Source organism: Acipenser ruthenus, chromosome 35 (genome assembly GCF_902713425.1).
Source record: "Acipenser ruthenus chromosome 35, fAciRut3.2 maternal haplotype, whole genome shotgun sequence".
NCBI lineage: Eukaryota > Metazoa > Chordata > Actinopteri > Acipenseriformes > Acipenseridae > Acipenser > Acipenser ruthenus.
The window spans coordinates 12,121,725-12,139,201 of record NC_081223.1 but is presented as its reverse complement, the minus strand read 5'-3'; the positions used below and the strand labels follow the sequence as shown (position 1 = coordinate 12,139,201).

The window sequence follows — 17,477 nt, the reverse complement described above, 5'->3', positions numbered from 1 at the left end:
AGCGCTTAGATCAGGGAGGGGTTTGAAGGCTGTGGATCGTTTGGGACAGAAGGGAACGCAGTTCATATGTACAGATTTACAGAGTCCTGGGTCCAGGGACCCTTACAGTGCAAGCTCTATGAATGGGCGTTTCGATTTATGCTTGGTTTGTTGGCTTGTTTCTTTCTTTTCCAGTCAACACATTCAGTTTACCAGAAGTACGCAGATTTCTTTTTTTGTTTTCAGAAAATGGATTAAAACCACATTCATATGTATTCATATATCCTCTCCCCTCTCCTCCTCTCCCCTCTCCTCTCTCCCCTCTCCTCCCCCTCCCCCCTCTCCTCTCCCCTCTCTCCTCTCCTCCTCCCCTCTCCCCTCTCTCCTCTCCTCCTCCCCTCTCCTCCCATCTCTCCTCTCCTTCTCCCCTCTCCCCCCTCTCCCCTCTTCCTCCAGGCTCCCTCAGCTCTCCAGTCTCCCTGCTCGGGTGTGTCCTTGCTTGCTTGAGAAGTTGTCTGCAGTCGATCTCTCTCTCCTCCCCAGGAGGTCTCCCCTGCGTCCGGCTCTCGAGAGAAAGCCTTCGCCTGTCTGGTAATGCCTGCGCTGTTTCCCTGTGTTTCAAACGCCATCTCCCCACTTCACCGCTTAGAAAAGTTTACCAGGGTATTTCTGCACAGTATTTTATGCAGTTCCTCCCCATGCTTTTCCCATGGTTACGTTATGCATTTACCATCGTTTACCCTGGTTTGCTGTGTTTCTTAAAATGCTTCACCAGACCTCTCTGTGCTTTACAATGTTTCCCTGTGCTTTACCAGACCTCTCTGTGCTTTACAATGCTGTCACTGTGCTTTATTACACTTACACTTCCAGAATAAGACGGCACGTGGTGCGTCCGTGGATGACGTGGCTCTGCTGGGGCCCCTGATCTGTGAGCTGAGCCCCCAGAACATGTCAGATGTGGCCCCCGCAGTGTTCAACGCCAGCCTGGCCCTCCTCACACAGTGCAGGCAGCTTCACATCGAGCAGAGAGGGGCGGTGACTGCAGGATAGAGGAGCTGAACGGGGAGAGGGAGAGAGGAGAGGGGAGGAGTGAGAGAGGGAGAGGAGGGGAGAGGAGAGGGGGAGAGGGGAGAGGAGTGAGAGAGGGGAGAGGGGAGAGGGGAGAGGGGAGAGGGGAGAGGAGTGAGGAGAGAGGGGAGAGGAGTGAGAGAGGGAGAGGAGGGGGAGAGGAGAGGGGGAGAGGGGAGAGGAGTGAGAGAGGGGAGAGGGGGAGAGGGGAGAGGAGTGAGAGAGAGGAGGAGAGAGGAGTGAGGGGAGAGGAGGGAGAGGGAGAGGAGGGGGAGAGGAGAGGGGGAGAGGGAGAGGGGGGGAGTGGAGAGGGGGAGAGGGGAGAGGAGTGAGAGAGGGGAGAGGAGTGAGAGAGGGAGAGGAGGGGGAGAGGAGAGGGGGAGAGGGGAGAGGAGTGAGAGAGGGGAGAGGGGAGAGGGGAGAGGGGAGAGGAGTGAGAGAGGGAGAGGAGGGGGAGAGGAGAGGGGGAGAGGGGAGAGGAGTGAGAGAGGGAGAGGAGTGAGAGAGGGAGAGGAGAGGAGAGGAGTGAGAGAGGGAGAGGAGTGAGAGAGGAGAGGGGGAGAGGGGAGAGGAGTGAGAGAGGGAGAGGAGGGGGAGAGGAGAGGGGGAGAGGGGGGAGAGGGGTGAGAGAGGGAGAGGAGTGAGAGAGGGAGAGGGAGATCTCAAGTTGCAGGAGTGGAGGCTCCCTGTGTGTAAACCTGCGCATCATTCTTGATGTCATTCTTCCCAGGAAACCCTCTGATTGGTCAGCGGAGGTGGTGATGTCACTGGGTCCCTTGCTGGCTCTGTTCAATAGCAGCTCCCTTCGCACTGTGTCTAACACGGTAAGCGTTGTCCTGCACTCCACACTGCAACCCAGCAGGGGCTGGAATACGACTCCTATGGCACACCACCTTCACCCATTCTGTGCAATAGGAGTCTTATTCCCATCCATGATTCTATCTATCTCTCTCTATCTCTCTCTCTCTATCTATCTCTCTCTCTGTTTGAGTGGTTCTAGCTCCAGATGAAGGACACCCTGACTGACCTGCTGTCCTCCCAGCCCCCCCCCTCCCCTCACCCCCGCCCCTCTGGATTTCGATACCTACCTGAACCTGTCCAGCGTCCAGGAGACCCTGTTCCACCTCAGCACCTCCCACCAGCGGACCCGCAGGGCAGGTACAGTGGGGCGGGGTAATTCTGGGAAAATCGTCACTATAGGGAAAATTAGCGATCGTCTAACTGAATTGATGACTTTAACAGGCCACCCGTGCAATTCATTTAAAACAGTAAAGAGAAAAGGAACACAGAGCCACACACGGTAAAACGCAGGAGACTTTTTAGAAGTGGTTTAAGACGCCTGATTAAAGCACAAAGTGGTCTGACATTTTCACACACGAGTGTGTTTCTATATCCCTGATTACTGAGCGGAGATTGAAATTCTCACACCCAGAGGTGTTTTCATGCAGGCAGGTAGATGAAGGATATCAGTGACACATCTGGAGGTGTTATTCCCATCCCTGTAGATAGATAGTCGTTGGTTGAAGGAGGTCTTTAGCTGATTTTAGAGAAGGCAGCTGCAGTATATTGGTGGTAGCAGTGGGATATTTACACAGATAGAGCAGGGCTGGGAATCAGACTCCTATTGCACAGCAGTGTCACCCAGTCCAGGTTTTACTGCTACCAGCTTGATCAGCCCCCAGTGTGTCTAGCTAACAAGCTCAGGTGTGTCTGATTATTAAACTCCCAGTGAAACCGGGAAATGGAGTCTTATTTCCTCCCTTGATAAATACCCCACAGTTACCACCAATATACTGTCTCTGTCTTCCCTATAAAATCCGAGAATTTTTAAGAATCACAGGTCCTAATGTCTTCGTCCCCTCTTCTAGTTTCCTGTCCAGTGTCCCCCACCCTGCAGGAGATTCTGGACCTGGGGGGCGCCAATGTCCACTGGTCACCCGACCAGCTGTCCTGCATGTCCAACAAGACCTTTGTGGACGGCCTGTCCACTCTCGCGGCGGTCAACGGCTTCGCTGACCAGCAACTCGCGGCTCTCAAGGGTCAAGCCGTCCAGGTGAGGAGGGGGGGGGTCAAGGTCACATGTCCAGTTGTGATGTCATTTTCCAAGGGGTGAGGGGGAGGGGGGTCCTGGCAAGATATTTTTTTATATTATATATTTATTGCATTTTATATGGTGCTTTTTATACAAAAGTATCGCAAAGCACTGTACAGTACAGAGCAGAAAAAAAGAACAAACCACAATACATTTACATAGCGTGTCACACACACAACTGACCCAGTCAGACCATTTAAACAACACATTTCAATAACACTATACACATAATAATACAAACAGTTTTGAAAGTAGCATTAAAACCCGCTAAGATAAGAAAGCCATTTTAATAAAAGTTACAGGATGTTTTCTTTTTAGACTGTACCCCTTGTTCCTGACCCCCTCCCCTGCTTTGTTCACAGGCTTGGGGACCCCCCTCGGGGTACAGCGCAGAGCAGACCCTGGCGCTGGGGTGTCTGCTGCCCGCGTTCAACTCCTCTGAGCTGGGCCTGGTCGAGGTCAGCTCAGTGGACACTCTCTCAGCTGTGGCTCCGTGCTCCGGATGGACGCAGGAGAAGGTAAGACAGAGCAAGACTTTTCATAAACACTCGACACCATTCCAGATAGAGCAGGGATGGAAATGAGACTCCTGTTGCACGGCAGCTTCACCCGTTCCAGGTTTTACTACCAGCTTGATTAGCCGCGGTGTGTCTAGGTAACAAGCTCAGGTGCGTCCCCCCGTCCCCTCCCGTGACTGTGTCCCCCCGTGTCCCCCTCTCAGCGGGCCGCCCTGCTCCAGCGCTTCCTGCAGCAGTCCCTCCTCACCCCCTCCTCCCTCGGGGCCGTGCAGCTTGCCGGACTCGGGGGCTTCCTCTGCGGGATGAGCGAGGCGCAGGTGTCCCAGATCAACGTCGAGGCGTATAGGTGAGTCTGTGTGTACAGGTGTGTATTGTACAGGTAAGTCTATACACAGGTGAGTTTGTGTATACACACTGTCCCGGTTCCGACTCTCTCTCTCTCTCTCGTCGCTCTGTCTGCGGTCAGGCTCGCTGCTGCGATGGTCGGAGCGGTCAGCTGCTCTCCCTCCATCATGGGGGCACTGAAGAGCAAAGCGGTCAGCAGCTTCGGAGACGTGAAGAACTGGACAGCGTCCGAGCTGAGTGAGATCGGGAACGTGCTGGGTAAGAGACGAGACCCCCCCCCCCCACCCACCCCCCAACTCACACCCCCAACACACCCCTGAGAACACAGTGTAATCGAGCACAGTGACAGCATGGTAAAGCATAGGGAAGCATTGTAAAGCACAGAGAGGTCTGGTAAAGCATAGGGAAGCATTGTAAAGCACAGAGAGGTGTGGTAAAGCATAGGGAAGCATTGTAAAGCACAGAGAGGTGTGGTAAAGCATAGGGAAGCATTGTAAAGCACAGAGAGGTCTGGTAAAGCATAGTCAAGCATTGTAAAGCACAGAGAGGTCTGGTAAAGCATAGGGAAGCTTTGTAAAGCACAGAGAGGTCTGGTAAAGCATAGGGAAGCATTGTAAAGCACAGAGAGGTGTGGTAAAGCATATTAATTAACATGACAAACCAGGGTGCGAGTGAGTTCTCCTGTGTCTCTGATTTGCTGCAGCTGGTGCCAGCGCTGCGGAGCTGAAGACCCTGGACCCCTCAGCCATGCCCTTCATCTCCCCCTCAGCCATCCCTCTGATCCCAGCCGACCGGCTAGCGGTGAGTAAGCGGGGCGGTGCGGGGGGGGGGGGGGGGGGTACCACCCCCAGCAACAGGTTTAAATATAGGGACTCCTATTGCACAGCAGTGTCACCCATTCCAGGTTTTACTACCAGCTTGAATAGTGTATAATAATAATAATAATAATAATAATAATAATCAGACACATCTGAGCTTGTTAGCTAGACACACTGGGGCTGATCAAGCTGGTAGCAGTAAAACCTGGACTGGATCACACTGCTGTGCAATAGGAGTCTGATTCCCAGCCCTGAACTACCTGTAGGGTTATATTCGCAACCATTTATATATATATTTTTAAATGTAAGCCTCTTCTTTAAACAGCTCCAGGCTTTGGTATCTTTCTCAGCATTGTGAGATAATAAGTTATAAATCGATTAAAGAGAGCACCCATCTCACTAGGAAAGAAGTCATTTTTTCTTTCTCTTGTTCCTTCTTGTCCTTTTTCTTTCTTTCTTTCTACATTTTTTTTTTTTTTTTTTGAGCAGGCACTGTCGGTCACCCAGCTGAGAGCCTTGGGTCCTGTGAACGCTGCCATGGTAACGGGGGAGCAGGCTGCAGTGCTGAGCCAGGCCCAGAGGGAGGCGCTGTCCGACGCGGTGGGGGTTGCCGTGGAGAGAGCTGTTGTCGTCGTTGTCAAGGAGACCGGAACAGCTGCCCCTCTGAAAGGAGGTCAGTCTCTCTTTATTTCAGCTTGTAGATCTCTGGATCCGCCCCTCCTGCTCTGCACTGGACTCTCCTGACCTGAGCCCCACGTTACTGGATCCTCAGCTGATGCGCTATCCTTGCACTATTGCACTGCTAACATGTCACTGTAGATATAACTTGCTGTGATCCGAACTGACTGCATCCTAGTTCATATTGTATTCTAGAAGTGTTATTATTATACACAGCATCCTAGTTCATATTGTATTCTAGTAGTGTTATTATTATACATAGCATCCTAGTTCATGTTGTATTCTAGTAGTGTTATTATTATACATAGCATCCTAGTTCATATTGTATTCTAGTAGTGTTATTATTATACACAGCATCCTAGTTCATATTGTATTCTAGTAGTGTTATTATTATACATAGCATCCTAGTTCATGTTGTATTCTAGTAGTGTTATTATTATACATAGCATCCTAGTTCATATTGTATTCTAGTAGTGTTATTATTATACACAGCATCCTAGTTCATATTGTATTCTAGTAGTGTTATTATTATACAGAGCATCCTAGTTCATATTGTATTCTAGCAGTGTTATTATTATACATAGCATCCTAGTTCATATTGTATTCTAGTAGTGTTATTATTATACATAGCATCCTAGTTCATATTGGATTCTAGTAGTGTTATTATTATACACAGCATCCTAGTTCATTTTTCTGTCTTTGTCCCACAGGGTCTGATCAGCTGGGGATACTGGGAGTGCTGGTCCTGGTGCTGCCCCTCCTCTTCCTCACATTGGCACCATAATCACAGCGTTTTAAAATGTTCAGTTCAATTTGTGATTTAAAAGAAAATGAGTCTTTACAGGCAACTTTCAATTCTGTAGTCTCTTCTATCAGTTCATATGTGCAGCTGACCCTGTCTCTTCTATCAGTTCATATGTGCAGCTGACCCTGTCTCTTCTATCAGTTCATATGTGCAGCTGACCCTGTCTCTTCTATCAGTTCATATGTGCAGCTGACCCTGTCTCTTCTATCAGTTCATATGTGCAGCTGACCCTGTCTCTGCTATCAGTTCATATGTGCAGCTGACCCTGTCTCTTCTATCAGTTCATATGTGCAGCTGACCCTGTCTCTTCTATCAGTTCATATGTGCAGCTGACCCTGTCTCTTCTATCAGTTCATATGTGCAGCTGACCCTGTCTCTTCTATCAGTTCATATGTGCAGCTGACCCTGTCTCTTCTATCAGTTCATATGTGCAGCTGACCCTGTCTCTTCTATCAGTTAAGCTGACCCTGTCTCTTCTATCATGTAAGTTGTGTAACTGATAGAAAGACTGTGTTTAATTTGCTGAAGCTGATCGCTCTATACCTGTATCTGTATATCTATAATCTGTAGAACTCAATAAATAAATAAATAGATAGATAGATATGCAAGCCGGTCTGGTCGTGTGTCGTTCTTCAGTTTCACATACAAAAGCTAAAATTGTCACAAAAGAAAGAAATACTTGCCATCATTTCCAAGCGTTTACCGCCGCTTTTAAGAAGAAAAAAAACGCCCCGTTAATTTCACAAAACTACAACCAAACAACTAAGGGTTAAATATTTCAACTCCTCCCTCTCTCTCTCTCTCTCTCTCTCTCGCACTCTCTCGCACTCTCGCTCTCACTCTCCGCTTTCAATTGTGAGGCGCTCATTAAAAATAATTGTTTTAAATATAAAGCTGGTTGTTTGCCGTGGTTATCTAGCGTGGTCCGGTGTTTGCAAAGTGTAGCCCCCACACCCCCCCCCCCCACACACACGCACACACACTGTTTCAGGAGATTACCAGCACCCCCCTGCAACACCACGCATCGTATTTGTACAGAGACTAGATTTAATCTGCTAATTCGATGCAACGAGACAAGGTTTACAATATCGTGTGTGCAAGGGTGCAAGTTTCCTGCAGTAAAAGCACAGCAAAGTGTAATGAAGCACAGTGAAAGCATTGTAAAGCACAGAGAGGTCTGGTAAAGCATAGGGAAGCATTGTAAAGCACAGAGAGGTCTGGTAAAGCATAGGGAAGCATTGTAAAGCACAGAGAGGTCTGGTAAAGCATAGGGAAGCATTGTAAAGCACAGAGAGGTCTGGTAAAGCATAGGGAAGCATTGTAAAGCACAGAGAGGTATGGTAAAGCATAGGGAAGCATTGTAAAGCACAGAGAGGTCTGGTAAAGCATAGGGAAGCATTGTAAAGCCCAGGGAGGTACTGTAAAGCATAGGGAAGCATTGTAAAGCACAGAGAGGTCTGGTAAAGCATAGGGAAGCATTGTAAAGCACAGAGAGGTCTGGTAAAGCATAGGGAAGCATTGTAAAGCACAGAGAGGTCTGGTAAAGCATAGGGAAGCATTGTGAAGCACAGAGAGGTACGGTAAAGTGTACTGTGAGAGCAGGCTTATTAACAGTTAATAAACTAAAAAAAAAAGCCCCTTAAAAAACAGAATGCCCTATACTAGGAATCCTAACAGCCCTGACAATGGGGGTGCTGTCCTGCTAATAAAACCCACAGGACCTGCCTTTAAGATGCTAATGAGTCATTTGAAGACAATGCACAGGAATCGGGAGTCTGTTTGGGTAAACACAATAAATTAACTAAACCGATCCCAGCTCAGATCTGTCTTATCTAGCGTTCCCCAAGACTGTGTGTAGAGAGAGAGTGAGAGAGAGACAGAGGCAGAGGCAGGTATAAATAGGCCTGTACTCTACAGCATGAGGTATCTGCTGGAGACGGAGACAGAGAGAGAGAGAAGGAAGGAAGGAAAGGGAGATCGTTCTCTGAAAAGGAAGAAAGCGAAATCTAATTGTGGGTAAAATGCAAAGCCCGGCCCTCGTGTTCTGGGGGAGTCGACTTCTGCTGCTCTCCGCTGTGCTGTACCCCTGGGCTGCGGACGCGAGCGGAGAGTGCTACTTCAACAGCAAAGGTAAGATTTGATTTTTTTTCTGGGTTTTTTTTGTATTTCTCATGACATCATTTGGCTTTCGTACTTAAAATTCGTCTCGTTTATAATAACTGCAGGGATGGAAATTAGACTCTCGTTGCACAGCAGTGTGATCCAGTCCTGGTTTCACTAGGAGTTTAATAATCAGACACACCTGAGCTTGTTAGCTAGACACACTGGGGGCTGATCAAGCTGGTAGCAGTAAAACCTGGACTGGATCACACTGCTGTGCAATAGGAGTCTGATTCCCAGCCCTGTAGATAGATCGATAGTCATTGGTTGAAGGAGATTTTTAGCTGATTTTATAGACAGTGACAGTATATTGGTGGTAACAGTGGGCTATTTAGACAGACAGATAGATCAGGGATGGAAATAAGACTCCTATTGCACAGCAGCGTCACCCATTACAGTTTGTACTCTCCTCTCTCTCTCTCAGCGAGCTGTGAGCACAAGGGCCAGGTGTTTGGGATCGGGGAGACCTGGCTGACCAAGGAGTGTTACCAGTGTATCTGCCTGAACCCCTTTGGAGTTGGGTGCTGCGACGAGTGAGTACTGCGCCGTGCAGCCATGCAGCAGACAGTGCGCCATGCAGCATGCACCTAGACACCATGCAGCAGACAGTGCGCCATGCAGCATGCACCTAGACACCATGCAGCAGACAGTGCGCCATGCAGCATGCACCTAGACACCATGCAGCAGACAGTGCGCCATGCAGCAGACACAGTGCGCCATGCACCAGACACAGTGCGCCATACACAGTACACCATGCAGCAGACACCACGCATCCTGTAATAGACTCCATACACTGGCATGTCTGCAAAATGATGCAAATTAATTAATTAATTAATTAATTAATTAATTAATTAATCAAGTTTGAAAGCAGATGGGAGTCCGAAACATCGCAGCTAATTATTAAAGCCGTGAGTTTTCAGTTTATCGATGGCTTTTCTTCTTCGTGAAGTGTTTCTAGTGCTTGATGAGGATCCTGACTGTCCTGGGATAGTGAGCAGTGTGCTGTTCTCTCAATCCTCTCGAGATAGATAGATAGATAGATAGATAGATAGATAGATAGATAGATAGATAGACACACAAAGCTTTTTCTGCTGTATTGTTGTTTTTTTTATCACTTCGTTTCTCTGCTCCACCGCAGTGGCCAGCAGCCCGTGGACTACCCCGACTGGTGTGAGGTCATCCGCAAGCCGGACTCTTGCAGCGTTGCCGTGGTGATGAGAGCGAACCACAAGATCCCGTGCATCGCCAACACGGCGCGCAGCCGGCTGAGAGGCAGCGAGAGGACGGTGTGGAAGGAGCCCAACGACCCGCTGTACTAACCGGCCGAAGAGACGCACACCGACCCCTGAGCCCCGGAAACTCACACACATATCTGAACCCCAAAACCACACACAGTATACATAGGTGCATGGGTTTGTTTTTGTTTTCGCTCTCCATATTGGTAAATCTCCCTTCTATAGTCTAATACTGGACACGGGATCATTTGTCCGCGGTGGAAAACGAGGAGGGCTGTATTTATTTCTAATAAATAAATAAATAAATAAATAAATAAATAAATAAATAAATAAAATAAAAACGTGTCTCTAGAGTTGATTATACAGCAAAACGTTTAGAAAGACAGAATTTGGATCAAACACCCGCATTCAGAACTAAAACATGCAATTCACATAGACGCCGTTAAATGAATCGAATACTGTACCAGTGCGCTCTGTTTCAATGTAAGGCTGTCGAAGGCGTCCTCTTGTATTGTGTTACAATGACATGAATATGTGGTATTAATCTGTGTTTAACTCTGTTTCTCAGCACTGGTGGTGTTTATTATACGATATTAAAATGCAGCACACAGAGACGATCCTTTGATTCGACCCTGAGACGCGTATTTAATGAAACGCCGGTCAGTCGCTTCAGAATAGTTGGCTGGTCTGAATACGAAACTAGCGGCACCTTTAATGTTATGCGCTGCTGTGTTTCAGTCTGCTGCGCTGAGCTATAGGGACCGTGTGCAGCCCTCAGACAAAGTGCTGTTTTCAGTGTTATTATTTTATTTTAGTATAAAGTAGAAATGTATTTCAGGACAGTATAGCTACTGGATTGTGTAGATAACGCTGCTAGCGGCAGCTCCCGTTGCGTGTCTCTGTGTGTGTGCGTGCGTGTGGTTTCTGTGAATTTATCTCGTTACTATGAGGTTGGTTTGTTTGTGTTTTGGTTCCTTTTGAAATAAAAGTATCTATTTAAAAAAAATGTGTTTTTTTTCGGGGGGGGGGGGGGTGTATTTTCTTGTATTTATTTTTGCTGCAAATTAAAAAAAAAATTATGAATAAGCTCTATTTTTTGTTTCTGTAAATGTTCACTTTAAACCTGACTGAGGAAGCGTTTGCAATACAAGTATTATTATTATTATTATTTATTTCTTAGCAGACGCCCTAAGGGCGACTTACAATTATTACAAGATATCACATTAGTTTTACATACAATTCCCCATTTATACAGTTGGGTTTTTACTGGAGCAATCTAGGTAAAGTACCTTGCTCAAGGGTACAGCAGCAGTGTCCCCTACCAGGGATTGAACCCACGACCCTCCGGTCAAGAGTCCAGAGCCCTAACCACTACTCCACACTGCTGCCCTAGTAGGATTTATTTTTCACCGGCACTAAATTATTATTATTATTATTATTATTATTATTATTATTATTATTATTATTATTATTATTATTATTATTATTATAATTTATCAGCAGATGCCCTTACCCACGTCGACTCACAGTTGTATACAAAAAATACATAAAGAATAGCGTCTGCTAAGAAATTAATAATAATAATAATAATAATAATAATAATAATAATAATAATAATAATCACAGTACAATTAAGAGCAAGATACAAAACAGTGACTTCAGTCCTAATAAGAGCGAATATAAAACCCAGTATGATTTGATACCGGGGCTGTTCAAGATCAGGTAGCAGTGTTGATAGTTAGATACGAGTGCAGGTGGAATAACGCAGTTAATTTCATTGAAGCTGGAGCCAGTGGCTTCAAATAACGACCTGTTTTCCTTTCTCTAAATTCCGATTAAACATTTCTCTTTTTTTTTCACAGTCCGGATATTAAACTACTTGACTGCAAGCGTTTTAATCGACATGTTATGCGATTAATTACAGGAGCCCCAACTTCGTCTCAGAAAAGTTAACATTTGCTCTAATTTAAATTTGCTCAAATTTACCTGCGCCTCAGAATTCAAAATACACCGCACACATTATATCATTTTACGAGGGGCGTTGATGCATTTCCCAAACAACTAAAACCACATACTGACAGCCATATTTACACATTATTTAATAACAATAATAACAAGAAAAACGCGAACTTTTTAACAATCTGAATTAATTTTCTTGATTATAAAAATGGTTATAAACGTACTATCTCACCCCGTCTTCCCCTTTGTAAAAAAAATGGACTCGTCCTATTCGCACGAGTTGGGAGCAGTTCCGCCTTCCCTCGTGAGCTAGTCTATTTCCATTCTAGGGGTGTTTTTTTTAATAATCCATGAAATAAAAGCACTTATTTACATAAACTGTAGCATTTATTGATGTAAATTTGACATAATTATTTTGTAAAATGGTATACTTGTTAATATAAGAACGCTCATGTAGGTAATTGTAAATTATAATGTTTGTATAATTGCATCCTCCACCCGCTATACCTTGTTGGTGGAGGCCGGTGGTGTGATTCTGTCATGCCATTTAAAAAGCCTTAGTGTGATTTAATCAGTGATGTTTTGCAGCCTTTTTTGCAAATGAATTTACGGCATGCCAGCATTGCAAAGCAGTTGCGTTTAGTCTAGAATCATTTTAATCATGGATCCGCCGAAGCTGATTTTGCTGTTCAGCGGCAAGCGAAAATCCGGAAAGGATTTTGTTACCAGCATAATTCAACAAAGGTAGGCAGGATACTTTACACGGCAGGGATGGGGATGAGACTGCGATTGCACAGAGCAAGCGCAGGCGGGTCTTGTTATTAAACTTGTAGGTCGCTCTGGATAAAGGCCTCCCTGTTAAACGACTCGTTTAATAATGAATTCATCTTCTGCACAGATTGGGGTCCAGTGTGTGTGCCATTCTCAGACTGTCCGGTCCTTTGAAAGAACAGTATGCGAAGGTGGGTCCACAAAACCTCAACTAAAGGATTATTATTATTATTATTATTATTATTATTATTATTATTATTATTATTCCAGTTTAATCTCATCATATTCATGGTTCTTGTATATGTGTGTGTGTGTGTGTGTGTAATTATATGTAATTATATATATATATATATATATATATATATATATATATATATATATATATATATATATAATGTAAAGCACAGAGAGGTCTGGTAAAGCATAGGGAAGCATTGTAAAGCACAGAGAGGTCTGGTAAAGCATAGGGAAGCATTGTAAAGCACAGAGAGGTCTGGTAAAGCACAGGGAAGCATTGTAAAGCACAGAGAGGTCTGGTAAAGCATAGGGAAGCATTGTAAAGCACAGAGAGGTCTGGTAAAGCATAGGGAAGCATTGTAAAGCACAGAGAGGTGTGGTAAAGCATAGGGAAGCATTGTAAAGCACAGAGAGGTCTGGTAAAGCATAGGGAAGCATTGTAAAGCACAGAGAGGTCTGGTAAAGCATAGGGAAGCATTGTAAAGCACAGAGAGGTCTGGTAAAGCACAGGGAAGCATTGTAAAGCACAGAGAGGTCTGGTAAAGCACAGGGAAGCATTGTAAAGCACAGAGAGGTCTGGTAAAGCATAGGGAAGCATTGTAAAGCACAGAGAGGTCTGGTAAAGCATATTCAAAAACAAACCAGGGTAAACTACAGTAAATGCATAGTACAATCAATCAATCTATTTTATATAGAGCCTTTCATAGTGGAGCACCATCACAAAGCGCTTCACAAGATAGTGAGGAGCAACGCGTAATGCATTAAATACAGTGAATGCAGGGCACAGCACATTCAATACAATGGTACATTGATTCAGTACAACCCTGGGAAAACATTTCCAGAGGTAAACCTTTTTTTTCCGGGTTTTCTAACTTTCCCAGCGGTTGTGTTTCTCCAGGAGCATGGCCTGGATTTCCGAAGGCTCCTGGACGCCAGCGGATACAAGGAGAAGTTCCGGGAGGACATGATCCGCTGGGGGGAGGAGAAGAGGAATGCCGATCCTGGATATTTCTGCCGGCTGATTGTCCGGGATGTTCCCCAGCCGGTGTGGGTGAGAGACAGAACTCCTGAATCTATCCCTAACCCTGCGTGTGCTGATGAAGCCACTGGAGCCCCAACACTTGACTCAGTCTCTTAAAGTTTCCATTACCTGATGAAACTCAAATCGTACCCCCCCCCCCCGCCCCCCCCTTTGTTTTTCAGATCGTGAGTGATGCTCGCCGGGGGTCCGACGTGGAGTGGTTCCGGTGCCGGTACCAGCTGCAGACCCGCACTGTGAGGGTCCAGGCCAGCGAAGAGTCCAGGAGAGAGCGTGGCTGGGTGTACACTGCAGGTAACACAGAGCGGAGAGGAGGGGTCCCATGATAAAAACACAGCACAGGGGAAGCATAGGGAAGCATTGTAAAGCACAGAGAGATCTGGTAAAGCATAGTGAAGCATTGTAAAGCACAGAGAGGTCTGGTAAAGCATAGGGAAGCATTGTAAAGCACAGTGAGGTCTGTTAAAGCATAGGGAAGCATTGTAAAGCACAGAGAGGTCTGGTAAAGCATAGGGAAGCATTGTAAAGCACAGAGAGGTCTGGTAAAGCATAGGGAAGCATTGTAAAGCACAGAGAGGTGTGGTAAAGCATAGGGAAGCATTGTAAAGCACAGAGAGGTGTGGTAAAGCATAGGGAAGCATTGTAAAGCACAGAGAGGTCTGGTAAAGCATAGGGAAGCATTCCAAAGCACAGAGAGGTGTGGTAAAAAAATTAAGCAAATCTATTACCCCCGGTTTGATTGGTCATGTCTGCCTGCAGGAATCGATGATGCGGAGTCGGAGTGTGGTCTGGACCAGGGCGTGGCTTTCGATTGGACGATCAGCAACGACAGTGACGGGCCGCTGTTGGAGGAGCAGCTGGAGAGGGTTCTGAGGGGCGTTCAGGACTGCCTGCAGCTCTGACACGGGGCCACAAGGGGGCAGTGCAGCGCCAATAGAAAACCCAATAGGGAGTTCAGTAATTCTGGACTGACTGGGCTGATCCCAGACAGCTCTGCAGCTGCTGTGATGAGTTTTGCATCACCAAGAATTTTAGGATTGAGACACTAAAAAAAAAAAAAAAAAAAAAATGAACATAATTTAGATCTTTTATTTATCATGTAATCAAAGAAACTACAAAGTGATGTTAAAAAAATAAATAAAAAAGTCTACCCCTAGGAAGCCATAATAGCAGTACAGTATTTCATGTTAGATTTCCAAATGTCACGTTTTTCCATTTCAGTTCAGTATATGGAAAACTATACAAAGCGCTGGGTGTGTAATTCAATATGTTAACAAGGGAACATTATTCAGCAGCTTTCATTGGACTCTATGAAGCTGAGGGAGTTCATTCTATATAGAGGGGGTGGAATTCAATATGTTAACAAGGGAACATTATTCAGCAGCTTTCATTGGACTCTATGAAGCTGAGGGAGTTCATTCTATATAGAGGGTGTGTAATTCAATATGTTAACAAGGGAACATTATTCAGCAGCTTTCATTGGACTCTATGAAGCTGAGGGAGTTCGTTCTATATAGAGGGGGTGGAATTCAATATGTTAACAAGGGAACATTATTCAGCAGCTTTCATTGGACTCTATGAAGCTGAGGGAGTTCATTCTATAGGGGGGTGCCACACTTTTGGCCAGAGCTGGAGATCTAAATTAGATTTCACCCCTTCATGCATGAAGTATTGAAAAATAACTGGAAAAAAAAAACCTACTTTTGAAGATGTAATTAATAAATATATTTTGCTATAAAAAATGTTTCATGTTTTGTTTGAATGAGAAAAAAAAAACATAAGGAAGTAAGAGACTTAAAAAAAGAGAGACTGAAACACACACAGAATACAAAGTGGCTTTATTAGCAGCTCTGTTACTCGGAGAGGAGTAACTAGAAAGAAAACAGAAAATATAAAATTTAAATCCTGGTTTATCATTCTTACTCTAAGGTGAAGCCTTCGTGTATGTATATATACACATATAGAGTAAGGGGATGGGAAATGTAGTCCAAGTAGGGTACAGGACTACATCCCCCAGAAACACCTGGCTTCCTCCAACCCCGAGGCATTCTGGGGGATGTAGTCCTGTATCCTGCTTGGACTACATTTTCCTCCCCCTTATTCTAACGCAAAATATGTGTATAGTATTTTACTATGTGATACTTCATTACCATCAGTACAAAGTCCAAGGCACTTTTTTTGCAGGGTGAGTTTGAGAGTGTCTGAATACCTGTAATAATAATAATAATAATAATAATAATAATAATAATAATAATAATAATAATAATAATAATAATAATAATAATAATAATAATAATAATAATAATAATAATAATAATAATAATAATCATCTTTCTCTTTTTCTGTGGCGTTGCTTTACCAATGCATTTTGTATATTTCAGATCTAGAAACAGACAAAGGAAAGATTTATTGAACACGTCTGTGCGTCTTTGGGGGAAAGTGTGTTTGAAAACAAACAGTGGACGCATTTATAGGCTTTTGCTGTCTTTAAATCTAATGTCGTTCACTCTCCAGCGAATGATGTAACGATCTGTGGTTCCTTTCTGTTTAAACCTTCCTATATTATATATATGTATAATACAGCCGTGTGCCAATCTATCAGAACACCCCCCATTGCTTCTGTAGTTCTGATTTCCTGTGCGTCTGAAATCAAACCGCTGGGATTGAAAATCTGGGGGTAAAACTCGGCAAATTAGTAGCGATTGTCTAATTGAATGGATGCCTTTAATAGGCCACCCATGCAATTCATTTAAAACAGTAAAGAGAAAAGGAACACAGAGCCACACACGGTAAAACGCAGGAGACTTTTTAGAAGTGGTTTAAGACGCCTGATTAAAGCACAGAGCGGTCTGACATTTTCACACAGGAGTGTGTTTCTATATCCCTGATTACTGAGCGGAGATTGAAATTCTCACACCCAGAGGTGTTTTCATGCAGGCGGGTAGATGAAGGAGATCCGTGACGCATCTGGAGGGGCTCGGATACATGGGCACACGACTCTATCTATCTATCTATCTATCTCTCTATCTCTCTATCTATCTGTCTATCTATCTATCTATCTATCTGTCTATCTCTATGTAAGGGGTTAAAAGGAGGTTTAACTGCAGTACACAATTTCTTTTTTTTTTTTTTTTTGATGTACAGAAATGATTAAAAAATAGTTTAGTTCAGGATGTTATGGGAACAAATGCCTTTCTATATATATATATACACACACACACACGCGCGTGTGTATCAATACAAAACAAATACAAATCAGAACTTCATGGTTTAGGTTTTCTTGATTAAAACAAAAATAAATCACGCAGAGCCAAGGAGAAGGTGCAAATATAGAATTATATTAGAGGTGAGCATATATATATAATATATAATATATAGGGATATAGAGATATGTCAGTCTCTCTGTCTGTCTGCCTGTCCGTCTGTCTCTGTTTCTCTGTCTGTCTGTCTCTCTGTCTGTCTGCCTGTCCATCTGCCTGTCTGTCTGTGTCTGTCTCTGTTTGTCTCTCTCTCTCTGTCTGTCTGTCTCTCTGTCTGTCTGTCTGTGTCTGTCTCTCTGTGTGTCTCTTTGTCTGTCTGTCTGTCTCTCTGTCTGTCTGTATGTCTGTCTGTCTGTCTGTGTCTCTCTCTCTCTGTCTGTCTGTGTGTCTCTATGTCTGTCTGTCTGTCTGCCTGTCTGTCTCTCTCTCTCTCTGTCTGTCTGTGTGTCTCTATGTCTGTCTGTCTGTCTGTCTGTCTGTCTGTCTGTCTGTCTCTCTCTCTGTCTGTCTGTG

At 44.8% G+C, this 17,477-nt stretch overlaps 4 protein-coding genes across 4 annotated transcripts in view; 3 read left to right on the top strand and 1 right to left on the bottom strand.

Moving 5' to 3' along the window:
• The first annotated feature begins 1,776 nt into the window (after positions 1-1,776).
• Positions 1,777-6,911, top strand: LOC131705241 (otoancorin-like). The gene is made up of 9 exons (XM_059007593.1): positions 1,777-1,871; positions 2,048-2,205; positions 2,916-3,100; positions 3,502-3,657; positions 3,861-4,003; positions 4,124-4,260; positions 4,706-4,803; positions 5,310-5,493; positions 6,209-6,911. The coding sequence occupies exons 3-9, from the start codon at positions 3,002-3,004 to the stop codon at positions 6,280-6,282; spliced, it is 891 nt and encodes a 296-aa protein (XP_058863576.1). The 5' UTR covers positions 1,777-1,871; positions 2,048-2,205; positions 2,916-3,001; the 3' UTR covers positions 6,283-6,911.
• A 1,218-nt stretch (positions 6,912-8,129) lies between these two features.
• Positions 8,130-10,718, top strand: LOC131705364 (prostate-associated microseminoprotein-like). Its single transcript, XM_059007793.1, has 3 exons — positions 8,130-8,433; positions 8,888-8,996; positions 9,602-10,718. Exons 1-3 carry the CDS (start codon positions 8,325-8,327, stop codon positions 9,780-9,782), a joined length of 399 nt encoding a protein of 132 aa, XP_058863776.1. The 5' UTR covers positions 8,130-8,324; the 3' UTR covers positions 9,783-10,718.
• A 1,455-nt stretch (positions 10,719-12,173) lies between these two features.
• On the top strand, positions 12,174-15,446 carry LOC117395508 (phosphomevalonate kinase). Its single transcript, XM_059007463.1, has 5 exons — positions 12,174-12,401; positions 12,556-12,619; positions 13,564-13,716; positions 13,869-13,998; positions 14,464-15,446. The coding sequence occupies exons 1-5, from the start codon at positions 12,319-12,321 to the stop codon at positions 14,604-14,606; spliced, it is 573 nt and encodes a 190-aa protein (XP_058863446.1). The 5' UTR covers positions 12,174-12,318; the 3' UTR covers positions 14,607-15,446.
• A 79-nt stretch (positions 15,447-15,525) lies between these two features.
• LOC117395507 (small conductance calcium-activated potassium channel protein 2-like) overlaps positions 15,526-17,477 on the bottom strand; it is a 27,708-nt gene continuing 25,756 nt past the window's right edge. The window contains exon 9 of the mRNA XM_059007462.1: positions 15,526-17,477. This exon is cut by the window's right edge and continues 1,083 nt beyond it. The gene's annotated coding sequence lies outside the window, so the exon portion shown is untranslated.